A 12,640-nucleotide genomic window follows, 5' to 3' on the forward strand; every position below is an offset into this window, starting at 1 on the left:
ATTGTCGTTGATTAATAAAGTGGAGCTTGCTTATATAGCTTAGAAAAAAAGTGAGCTGGTGGGGAGCGGATGCAGTGGTTTCCGCGTCGGAGAGCAAGTCACTTGTGCCGTTACCTATTGTAACTCGGATCGAGACGCAATGCAAGGACCGGCCGTATCTTAACCTGGCAGAAATCCACACACGATCGCCGTCCTTAATACTGGATGGATCCCCCTCCTCACCCGATCGATCTGTAGGAGACTACGCCTACGTGCCAGCATGCCACGGAACGCCCCGGCCGCCGTCAGGGAAGGCCCCAGACGCTGCCCCAGCCTCCCGCCGGAGCTGCTCGACAACATCCACGACCGCCTGGGGTTCCTCGACCGCATCGCCTTCGCCGCGGTCTTCGCAGCATCCTGCGGCAGCGACGACAACGTATTCAAGCCGTCCAGACCGTGGCTCCTACTCCCCGGCAAGACCACGGAGACCGTCGAGCTCTTCTCCGTCAGGGACCGGCGGGCCGCCACCGTGCGCGCCTCGGACCCCACGCTGCGCGGCCACTTCGTTGTCCTCGGCTCCTCTCGCGGGTGGCTCGCCACGGCCGACGAGCTTGGCCAGATCTACCTCGTCAACCCCGCCACGGGCGAGCAGCACGCGCTCCCGCACATCGCCACCATGGGCGTCTTCAACGACTGCAGGTGGCCCCACGACTCGTTCACCGTGCGTGTACGGTGCTTTCTGACCATCCGGTATGGCCGCGGGCCGCCGTTCCTAGATAGTTCCTTGGGGCGTGAGGGGTACGGGGGCTACTCGTTCGCCCTCAACTATATGTTCTACCGGAAGGTTGTCCTGTCCCCGCGCCGCCCCGGCAGCTACGGCACCGCCATGCTTATCCTCTGGGATGTTTTCGGCACCCCGGCCTTCGCCACGGCGGAGGACGGTGTGTGGAAGCTGGCGCGGTCGGAGGATGGAGTCGAGGACGCCATCCACCACGACGGCCAGTTTTACTCCGTCTCCTACTCGGGTGTTGTCGAGGTGTGGCAGCGTGACGCGGAGTCTGGCGAGTACACAAGCACGGCTGTCACACCAAGGCTGGCCATCGAGGAAGCCAGCTCGTGCCGCCCTCTCAAGTACCTGGTGGCAGCACCGGGTGGGCAGCTGATGGTGGTGCTCAAGTATGGTCGTGTGACCAAGAAGCGGTACGACCGGGAAGGGTGGACGTGCTCCTTCAAGGTCCATGTCCTTGGCGACGACGGGCAGTGGAATGAGACTAGAGACATCGGTGCCGTCGCGCTATTCGTCGGGGTGAACAACTCGTTGTGCGTGCCGACGAGGGGACGCCCGGAGATCGAGGCTGGCTGCGTCTATTTCACTGACGACAGACTCAGGGGCGTGCGCAAGCAGTATTATTCGCTTTGGGATGATGACGATGTGGACGTTCGTGCTGTTGGGGTGTACAGCCTCAAGGACGGCACGCTGAAGAAGATGGAGGCGCTCGGGCAAGAGTACAACAGGTGCAGGTTCTTGCCGCCGCCGGTCTGGATTACACCTTCTATCCCATGATAGCAGTATGGTCGATCTGTTTTGAATTAACTAGGTTCAACGTTTTTGCTTAAGAACGCTAGCAGGTTCAAGGTGAACAGATGTGTGTGTGCCAAGTGAAATGTCTCGATCATCATTTTTAGCTGCTTAGTCATATGTTGGTTGCTGATTAAGATGAGTGAGAAGTAACCTGTTCAACTCACCACCTCGACGTTTTCGCTTAAGATTGGTAGCAGGTTGAAGGTAAACATGTCAGTTTCGGGCAATGTGGCTACCTTGCAATGATGTCATATTTATCGGCCAAGCGAAGTCCTGCAATGGTCTCATATGATTCTGTTGCAGGACGGAGGAGACTGTGGATGGAGAAGCTTCAGGCTGAAACTAACATTGCTTCACGACATCAACTAATGAGGCTGCTGCCCTTTGTTGTGCAATTAATCTTGTAGGAGATGCAAGTGAGGATGTAAACCAGGAATCCCTCCTAGGTTTCTTCCTTCTAATTTTAAATAATACACTGTGTGCTAAGCTAAGGTGGAGAGAACGGCTGTGAGGAGAAACTCCAGACTGATTTCGGTGGGTGATGCTGTTGCTTTTATTTTCCTTTCCTTTTTCAGGAGTTATATGTTATGTAGCATGTTATGTTGGGGAGCTGCCTTTATCTCTCTGATGAAAACTGTTTTCTTCTCTTTATACTTGTTCTGTAAAACCAGGAAACCACCAAAAATGCATATTATTTTTTTAATTTTGGGGGTTCTCTTTCATGGTTATCATGCAGAATTACGGATCCAGCTGTGGGTGCAAGTTGCTTTTCCCCAGCAGGATTGGGTGTACTGACTTGTGTGTAGTTGATGTACTGGCTTATCAGTTTGCAATGTTTTCCTCACTCTCCTGTGTCAATATTGGCCGATAAATATCATGACCTAACTTGGATTCCCCTTCAGGACATCACCATGGATCGTGCAAAATCGAGTTTCTGGTGCTCTTTTGCCTAGCTTCTTCTCCTTTTTAGTTTTTTTGTGAGATTTCTATTTTCTTGCGAGATTTCTATGTACTTGTATTTGGACCATCACATTTCCTGTTAGTGATTTGGTGTTAATTTGGCTTGTATGGTTTTGCCTAAATTGGATGGTTGCTTGCAAATAACACGCTTCGCACCGTGACACGCCAGTTGATTTGTTTAGGAGACAATAGCCAGAATGCCACTATGAGAAACCGAACTTGCCAAAATACCACTATGAAAAACCAACTTGCCAATATGCCACTACTTCCAGTTTTCTCTAGCCAAAATACCACTAGTGACTAACGGAGAGTAACACCATCCAAAAAAGACTTCTATACCCTTACCTCTTCACAGCCCAAAGCATACATTTCAACAACAAAAAGAGCAACTATAGTGCAACATTTCAGGAGCCAATTGACATGAAAACATCACCAACTCAACATAATCTTACTTTGCATCCTCCAACAACAAGATAGCAACTTTTCAGCATCATTTTGAAAAATTCCAGCAGCATTTCAGCAGCATTTTGACATGAAAACATCACAAATTCAACATAATCTAAGTTTACATCATTGAACATCAATATAACAACATTTCAGCAGCATTTCAGCAGCATTTTGACATAAAAACATCACCAATTCAGCATAATCTCATTTTGCATCATTGAACTTCAATATAGCAACAAATCAACAATGATACATAATGGTTCGAAATAAGATAACATCAAAAACGATACATAATCGTTCAAAAGAAGCTAGCGTCAACACATAATGGTTCAGACCACCATTTCTTCAAACAAAAGATCGTGGTTCAAAAGAAGCAAACAATGCTACTAATCATACCATGAAAGTGTTAGTGTTCGGTAACTTGGAGGCATGTATCCTCCATGGACAATCCTCATCGGTGCAACTAGCCCTGAATCTTTTAGTGTCACTATACTGCGTGTCAAAAGACCAATCTTCTCTAATTGCTAGTTGTCTCAATGCAACTCTAAATGCTTTGGAGTTAGGAAATGTGGCTCCTACTTCGATTCGAGGATTTTTTTTATCGTGGAGATAAGTAGGAGCCACATTGTTTGCGAGTAATGTCTCATCATCCCCTCGCGCATGATGTGGATCATAAGAGTTGTCAACATCTAGTGTTCCCAATGGTACTCTTGCAGCCTTTGGCTCGACATTTTTCTCCTTTGACTCTGCATTCTCCTTTGACTCCGCATTCTCATGCAAATAGGTGTTCTCCTCACCGCATCCTACAGGCTCATCATCCTCATTCTCGCCTTCATAGGCTTGCTTCGGCCAAGCAAAGAATGGAGCATGAATAGGTTGATCATCCATATCCTCGGCCATGACAGGAGCTTGTTCCTTGTGTTGCTGTTTGTTCTCAATGGTCACACCAAACCTCACTATTTTTGTGTTAGAACACCTATCAAACAATTCAGCTATCTCAGATTCAGAGATCAATGGGATGGTGTGTGCGTGCGGGAGGAGAGGGGGGGAGAGGATAGGGTTGAGCCACGGGGGTAATGTTGGAATAGCCAAAAAACTGACAAGTTGCCTTCGGTTTGACTAACAGAAAAAGTTTGACAACTAACGGAAGTGTTATTTTGACAAGAAAAACTGAGTGTGCAGTGGTATATTGGCAAGTTGGTTTTTCATAGTGGTATTTTGGCAAGTTCGGTTTCTCATAGTGGCATTCTGGCTATTGTCTCTTTGTTTAGCTAGTCTTGTTTTTATTAACTTTGGTCGGAAGTTCCTTGTCCATTGAGCATTGTTCTTCAGATCCGCCTTCATAGAAGTGAACACTTTTTTCCTACTTTTCTGCCTAACATGGTAAGCTATCTTAAAAAACGTCTTGGGGCTTGATTTCTCACTGCGTGAATTTTGGTCCTCAAACTTCAGCTTGAATATTGCAGCATGATATGGGCGAATTATTAATATTGTGATTAAGCATTTTTCTGCCGCTCACTAGCCTTGAACGGGTCATCCGCTCTAAAGTAGCGCGATGGATCGTAGGGCGAGACTGAGAAGGGGGAGGAAAAGTGGAAGCGGGAAGAATGCGATGGAGGGGACCGAGCACACCGACATCAGATATTGGGAGAGGAGGCCCGTGAGTAGCAAGTTGATAAGAATGGAGGCGGCAACTCGTCTTTGACGCATTAAGCGTACAAATGCCGGCATTCCGCACAAACGAAGCGAAGCTAGCGCTTGGGTGGGCTAGGACATTTTAGCTAGCGTAGGGACTACAGCAGTCAGATTTTTGCGAACTACCCAGAAGGTTTTGTCTGGTTTTTCCAAGGGATTGACAACCCCTTATTTGCTTTGGGTGCAAGTATTTGTTCTTTTGAGTGTAGGTTCTATTCACGAGGTATTGTGTGATTCTCCTACTGGATTGATAACCTTGGTTCTTAAGTGACGAAAATATTTATCTCTACTGTACTGCATCATCCTTTCCTCTTCGGGGAAATCTCAACGCAGCTCACAAGTAGCAGGAAGAATTTCTGGTGCCGTTGTCAGGCAGACATAAACAAAACCTACCAAGTACCACACATAAACTTTAATCTCCTTGCATTTAATTTATTTTCTATTTGCCTCTCGTTTTCATCTCTCCCACTTATAAAACGTTTTCACAAAAACACAAAAAAAATTACTTTTGCCTTTTTGTTTGTTTGCTTGATTGCTTTTTTATTGTCTTCATGTCAACACTAAAAGGAACAGAAAAGAAATAAGAAAAATAAGATGGATCCTCACCGTCTTGCTAATCTTTTAAAAAAAATCAATTATGATGAACCAATTGCTAGTGAGTTGAGTGCTCTAGATTATCTTTGTGAAGTTTTCATTAGTTTTCTCTTTTCCTATGTTTTTTGTTCAGTTTTTATTTTGTTCAACACATGCTTTTTTCCAGTAACTTTCAAGATTTTTCATATAAATGAAGAACATTTTTTATATGCAAGTTATATGAAAAATTAATTTTATGCATGTTCAACATTTTAAAAATATACAATTAAAATATACTTAAAATGAATATTTGATGCTTACATTTTTGTATAAATCAAGAATACTTTTATACATGTTTAAAAAATACATGATTACCATTTTTTAAAATTACATGTTTTGATATCTACTTTGTGCCACACACATTTGTACATTATTTGTATACGGCTTTAATATTTATTTTATATAGGTTTTAAAATTTTCAAATACATGATAAACATTTTTTCAACACACATTTTTTTCATCATTGATGCTTGAATATGTATTAAACAGTTTTTCTAAATAAGTATTGAAAGAGTTTTTTGAAATAAGTATTGAATCATTTTTCCAGATGCTATCAATTTTTCTATGGTTGCACCAACATGTTTTAACAGTGCACAAACATTTTCTTCACACTGCAAAACATTTTTATCAGATACTATTTTATAGTTGCACCAACACTTGTTTTAGCACTGCACAAACATTTTTTTCAATCTTAAGTTTTTTTTTTGAAATGTCTATATTTTGGAATCTATTTTTGGAAAATATAACAAAATGTGAAAATTTAAAAAAGGAAAAACAAGAAAAACAAGATCAAGTGAAAGAACGAACCAAAGGAACGGACTATAAACGATTGAGCGAATAGTGCCACTGGGTTGGCCCATTACCACGTCAGTTCAGGCAAGTGGATGGTTTGTCTCACTAGAAGCGAGACATAGCGTACCCTATTTTACGCTGAAGGCGCCGGTTGAAGGCAATTTTGCCAACCGGCACACACCCCCGATCCGAGATGGGTCGGCCATTTACCGTTTTCTTCTGCAATTTAAACTTCAAAAAAAATATTTAGCGCACTATTTATTTATTACGTATTACACACTAGCACTTAGATTTTTGAATTATTTGGAGAACTTTTTTTATGAAAAAAAGTTATTTTATGAAAAAAAGTTCATCAATTTTTTGAAGAAGTTCACAGATTTGAAAAAAAGTTCACGAATTTGGAAAAAAATTCATCTATTCTGAAAAAAGTTCATCGAATTCGAAAAAAGTTCACCGAATTTGGAAAAGTTCATCGATTTTGAAAAAAGTTCACTGAATTTGAAAAAATTTCATAAAATTTGAAAAAAAATATGCATCGATCTCGAAAAAAGTTCACCAAATTTTAAAAAAATTCGTCGATTTTGAAAAAAAAATCTTCAAATTTGAAAAGAAAAGTTCATCATCTATTAACAAAAATTCATCAAATTTGAAAAAAAGATCATGATTTCTGGTGAAAATGGTGCATTTCAGAAAACAAAAGCAAGAACGGGAAAAAAGAAAAAAAATGAATAAGAACATGCATCCTAGGAAAACCTAGGGCGTAATAAATCAAAGGCAAAAGCAATGATAAACGAAGCCGGCGGGGTATCTTAGTGGTCACTACTGCTATGTTGGAATAGTTTGGTTCGGTGTTCGATTCCTATTGCCCGCGTCTTTTTTATGGTTTAAACCGAAGAAAAGTAAAAGGTCGAACTCTAGACCTCTCATTCACAGACTAGGGACAAACCACAGGAAACGTATCACTTTTGACAAGTTATTCCTTTTTTCCCTTTTATTCTTTATCCAGTTCGCATAAGCCCAGACAAGACTCACCTAACTGCCTGCCCGCTCGACACCTATTTGACAAGCGATGGGCTGGTCACTGAGGTGGAGCGGTGGAGAGGTAGTGGGAGTTTGCCGGCATGAAGCTTGCCGAGTCTTCACTTGCCGATATGTAGCTTGCCGGCAACCAAGACCTTGATTTTTAGTACTAACTTAGTTCTTCTTGATCACCTGCCTTGAGGTCTTCTTCATGGTTTTACCAACCAAGTCTTGAATGTATTGAGCCACTCTTCGGCAAGCCCTTAGTGGTCACTACTGCTATGTTGGAATAGTTTGGTTCGGTGTTCGATTCCTATTGCCCGCGTCTTTTTTATGGTTTAAACCAAAGAAAAGTAAAAGGTCGAACTCTAGACCTCTCATTCACAGACTAGGGACAAACCACAGGAAACGTATCACTTTTGACAAGTTATTCCTTTTTTCCCTTTTATTCTTTATCCAGTTCGCATAAGCCCAGACAAGACTCACCTAACTGCCTGCCCGCTCGACACCTATTTGACAAGCGATGGGCTGGTCACTGAGGTGGAGCGGTGGAGAGGTAGTGGGAGTTTGCCGGCATGAAGCTTGCCGAGTCTTCACTTGCCGATATGTAGCTTGCCGGCAACCAAGACCTTGATTTTTAGTACTAACTTAGTTCTTCTTGATCACCTGCCTTGAGGTCTTCTTCATGGTTTTACCAACCAAGTCTTGAATGTATTGAGCCACTCTTCGGCAAGCCCTTGCCATCGGGTAGACTACAACTAACTGCCTGCGCACAGGTCTTGGGTACTAAAAGCACACCTACTTTAGTACACCGACAGGAGCCCCCAGGCCTGGGCCGCACGCGCATGCGAGACGTCATTAGGCTAGGTCCAAATAGTGCACAGACATACGGTCCACATGTAGTCCATAGTGAAATCTCTACAAAGACTTATATTTAGGAGTGTAGGGAGTATCAGATTTTTTATTCTTTCCTTCTCTCCATGTATCAATGACCATCAGCGGGTCGACGGACGGATGGTGTTCCTGGCTAGGATGAGTGGTGTGTGCATGTGTTGCAGTTGCTTTTTTCTGCATGGATGAGAGGATCTTTGTCGAGGAAAGGGAAGTTATGATCCTGTTAAAAAAATTCAAATTATTACTTGATTGAGAGTATTGGCTGAGAAGGAAAGGAAACTTATGATTCCATTGAAAATATTGTCAGTTATTACTTGATTGAGAGGAATTGGCTGAGATATGTGGGAGCGGTCGTAGTAGGGAGGGAAACCCTGGAGGCGAGAAAGCTAATGACGAACTCCCCTTTAATAGTAAAGATTTGCAACAAGGATGAGAGATCTTTGTGAGGAAAGGAAAGTTAAGGTCCCACTAATTTTTTTGCAAATTATTACTTGATTGGGAGGAATCGTTGAGAAGGAAAGGGAAGTTATGATTCCATTCAGATTTTTGCAAGTTATTACTTGATTGAGAGGGGCCGACTAAGATATGTTGGAGCGATCGTAGTAGAGTGTGGCGGGGAACTGAATGCCTAACTCCCCTTTAATAGTAGAGAGATATGCGAAAATTGCTTTTGGAGGCCGGGCTCCATGGAGGCCTCCAAATGCAAATTTTAAAATTCATGAAAATTCAAAATTTTACATTAAAAAAATGAAAAAAATACAGAGATAGATGAATGCATAATTCACAAGTGTATAAATTTTCAGGACGAAATATGTTGAAATGAGGGTTGTTCAGAAAAGACAAATCTGATGCTTTTTAACACATGATACTATTCATCCTCCCATACCATGAATTTGTCTTTTTGTACAGGTCACATTTCAACATATTTATCCTGAAATTTTACACACATATGCCTCACATCCTTGTTTACTTGTACAAAAAAATTTAGATTTTTTTGAAACCAAAATTTTTGAATTTTGATTTTTTCAAAAATTTGGCCTCCATGGAGGCCGAGATCCAAAACGCCATTCTCGGAGATATGTATATATCTATATCTATACTAATATAAAAAGACATAAAGATGCAAATCCAATTAATCTCGGCCATCAAAAGATGTCAATCCAATGAACTAATTGCTCTAATGGTGAATGTTCAACATATTTAGCATACAATTAATATCATACAAAATATCAACATATGTGCTAATCACATAATTAATGTGTAATTGATATCCTACCGAATATAAATGTGCAATTAATTTCTTCCTAATCTTTTTGAGTAGTTTGGATTGTTTACTACATTTTTTTCCTTCCTAATATTAACGTGCATTGCACATACGCATTTACAAGTATGATAAATAATGAAAGGGTGAAATAGTCTCAAATTCACATTTGTCCAAGGCAACATTGGGTGTATCACCTGCTTCCGGTCGTGTTAATCCACTATGGGTGCGCTTGGTTGTCGCCTCTTCTGGCCCTACCAAATCGCCGGCGCACCCAAAAATTTGTAAATGCCCACATTTCGTCAAATAGTTGCCAAAGAAATAAACATGAGAACCCCCCGTAACCCGAGCAAGCAAATTACTTGGCCTCCATCCAAAAAGGCACTGGGCACTTGGCGAATGCCAAATTTTTCGCTTGGCATCTGTAGGCTCTAATCAAAACAGCCCCTATACCTTCGACCCGGAAGGAAAATGTACTGGAAAAGCAACCTAGCGTGTTAAATGGGAGTCTATTTATCTGGCTAAGCAAGTAACAAAGCCAAAAGACCAATTTACAAAAAAAGAGTGCATTTTCATGATGTGGGTTGGAAAAAAATGTAAGTATGGATAAAAGGAAGAAGCTAATTAGGTCATAGTGGTTGTCATGGACAAGGATCAACGCGTATCCTCGGCTGTAAATAATTTAGCTTGACACTCATGCTCATAACAGTAGTATCTGGACTCAATGTCTTATGAAGTTATGATATACGTAGTTTTTCTGTTTCGTAGCAATACACGGATACTTAGCTAGTATATGTAGTGGGAGGGAACACATGTTGCAACACTTATTCGCTGAATTCAACACTAGATATAGTGCCTGCTACCCGATTGTGTCAGTTCATGGCGCCTTCGATACATCATGCAGATCGACTAGAAAAACAATCAAAGAAATTCATTGAAGCAAATCAATATGTTCTGATTTTGCAGATCTCGCAAAACATGTATAACTGTTGTCACAATTTGTGTACTTGATTCAAAAGTTCTTATATTTTTGTATTTTCCTTTCTCGCTATAATTGAAAATTTGTTGCGAGGCGTCTCTATGTGGAAGTCGTTCATTATGCTCTGCGATGGGTTAGGGGATGGTTTGCGACAATTTTTTCTTGTTTTTATTTACTTTCCGTGTTGTCGATGGCTTTGTGTTTGGTCTGCCCATGCCTTTTTAGCACGCCGACATTTCACATAGCGCCTCATCCTACCAACCAGTGAGTCATTGCACATTCAAAACTTGGAATTTTATATGATAATGATAATGCAAGGGGGGAATAGTGTGAAGCGTATGGCTGTCAAATATTTGTGTGTCAATTTTCGAGTTGTGGAGATGCAACACATCTCACCCGTTAAACCGTGTCTATCAAATGGGCTATATTGTTTCGGTGTTTAGCACTAAACAAGAATAACATCCTCCCCAGGTAAAAAAAAATTAGCATGCTCCCCTAATTAATAGCACATTACGTCAGCCCTAGCACTAATCAACTAATTATATCTTACTCTCTTCATCTGAAATGATTGTTTCTCAAATGGATGATCTAACACCAAGTTAGTGATAGATACATCCATTTGAGAGACAAGTTTGGGACAAACTTTTTCGGACGGAAGGGGAGTACCTAATATAAACGTGTAAATATGATCTTGCCAAATATTAGCGTGCAATGTCATCAATATAGTCTCACACATGCATATGGCGCTGCATCACGACCAAGACGCACCGTGATAGGCCAGCGTTATGTTCAAAGTTGTGGAAACGAGCCTATCGATAGTCCTAAAAGAACGAAATTGGAAGAAACATTCAATTTACTTGTGCATGTATGAGAATGAGAGGATTGACATATCAATGCATGGAAAAGAGAGCCAATAATAAGTCCAAAACGACTGCATGAGAGAGCCAAGCGAGAGGATGCTAAACTACAAGAGTATTAATTACAACTGTGACTATTACTTTTGAAATTCCTGGATTATACTCTTGGATGAACTAACGAAGTACTACACGAGATTACTAGTGTAATATAAGGCTCACAGTAATCCAGGTACTAAAAGCATTATGCATCTCATAGTTCTAAAACGCGATAAGCTCGCGCATGACCGCTCGAAAGGATGCCCTTCTTTCTCCTCTTGGTACGATAGTGTATCTCTGAAAAGATGAATTCAAGGCTGAAACGAAAATGAATACGTACAGGGTAGAGTGCCAGTGTCCTGACTCTCCAAGCACACATCACGTGGCTTCAGTGCAATCTTGCTGAAGCACGTGTGTACTGGCAACTGTGGCTAGCTCCACAGCTGTGATGCTGTAGAGACACACAAGAAAATACGCTCTGACGAGCTGTGGCTAGCTCCACTCCACTACTACTCAAACACCAGCTGCAGCATCCCACCGGACATGAAAGCAGTTCAAGTAACCAACCAACCCGAAAGTGTTGAACAGTGAAATAAAATTTAAAGACTGAAACTTTTTTTCCGCCAAACATTGATAAATATTATGATGGGTTGTACCATTTTGGAGCATCGATTTAATTTTTTTGCCATGTTTTTCACAAATGTGGTGATTGAACTTTGCAACCATCAAAACATTTGTCCACAAAAAAAAATCTATTTTTTTTATAAAAAAAATCATTTTTTCCATTTTACTGTTCACCAGAGCTCGCATGAGCTCTTGATCAGAAACCATCAACCAACCACCCTTTTTGAGATTGCAGTCAGCCCATGACTCACTCAAAACATGTACGTACTACTACATGGAACGGCTAGTAACTTCAGCTCTTCTTGACCATCATCTTACAAACAACTCAGCAGCAAACTGGTTCACTTGTAGTGTGTGCGACTATGGTTTCAAGCTTTTGCGCACTGTAAATGACAAAAGCCACAGACAAGGCAAAAGATCACTTGGCTAAAAGATCAACTAACAGCGGTTTCTGCAACTAAGCCGAGCTACGAACACAAACAGCACTAAAAAAGGACTGCTAGCAAGTGAACATCTACATCACAAATGCCAAGTGACCAACCAACCACCCTATTTGAGATCGCTGTCAGCTCATGTCTCAAACATTGTACTACATGGACTGACTAGTACAGATACTACACCCTGCCAGAGGACCTTCACACACAGTGTTCTTCTTCTTCATCTTAACTAGTATGATTTTCAGGCTGGCTCCTGGTCAGTACATCCAGCCCGACGATCAAGCTTGACAAAACATACACTCCCATGCATGCTCTTCATCGTCATCTCTTACAAACAACTCAACAGCAAACAGGTTCACCTGCGGTGTCTCTGCGACTATGATTTCAAGCTTTTGCGCACTGTAAATAATAAGTAACCATTGACAAAGCAAAAGATCACTTGGC

General features: G+C 41.7%; 1 protein-coding gene and 1 non-coding gene across 2 annotated transcripts; both read left to right on the plus strand.

The window, feature by feature from the left end:
* The first annotated feature begins 259 nt into the window (after positions 1–259).
* Positions 260–1,543, plus strand: LOC109741521 (uncharacterized). The gene has a single exon (XM_020300612.1). It carries the CDS (start codon positions 260–262, stop codon positions 1,541–1,543), a length of 1,284 nt encoding a protein of 427 aa, XP_020156201.1.
* An 885-nt stretch (positions 1,544–2,428) lies between these two features.
* Positions 2,429–2,503, plus strand: LOC120973038 (small nucleolar RNA snoR60). Its single transcript, XR_005767162.1, has one exon. It is a non-coding gene; the product is annotated as a small nucleolar RNA snoR60 (small nucleolar RNA).
* Positions 2,504–12,640: the final 10,137 nt, after the last annotated feature.

The sequence above is a fragment of the Aegilops tauschii genome, chromosome 1 (assembly GCF_002575655.3).
Source record: "Aegilops tauschii subsp. strangulata cultivar AL8/78 chromosome 1, Aet v6.0, whole genome shotgun sequence".
Lineage (NCBI taxonomy): Eukaryota > Viridiplantae > Streptophyta > Magnoliopsida > Poales > Poaceae > Aegilops > Aegilops tauschii.

Bases quoted from the DNA above. Each gene is read 5' to 3' on its own strand.
- LOC109741521 (XM_020300612.1), top strand. From the start codon at position 260: ATGCCACGGAACGCCCCGGCCGCCGTCAGGGAAGGCCCCAGACGCTGC.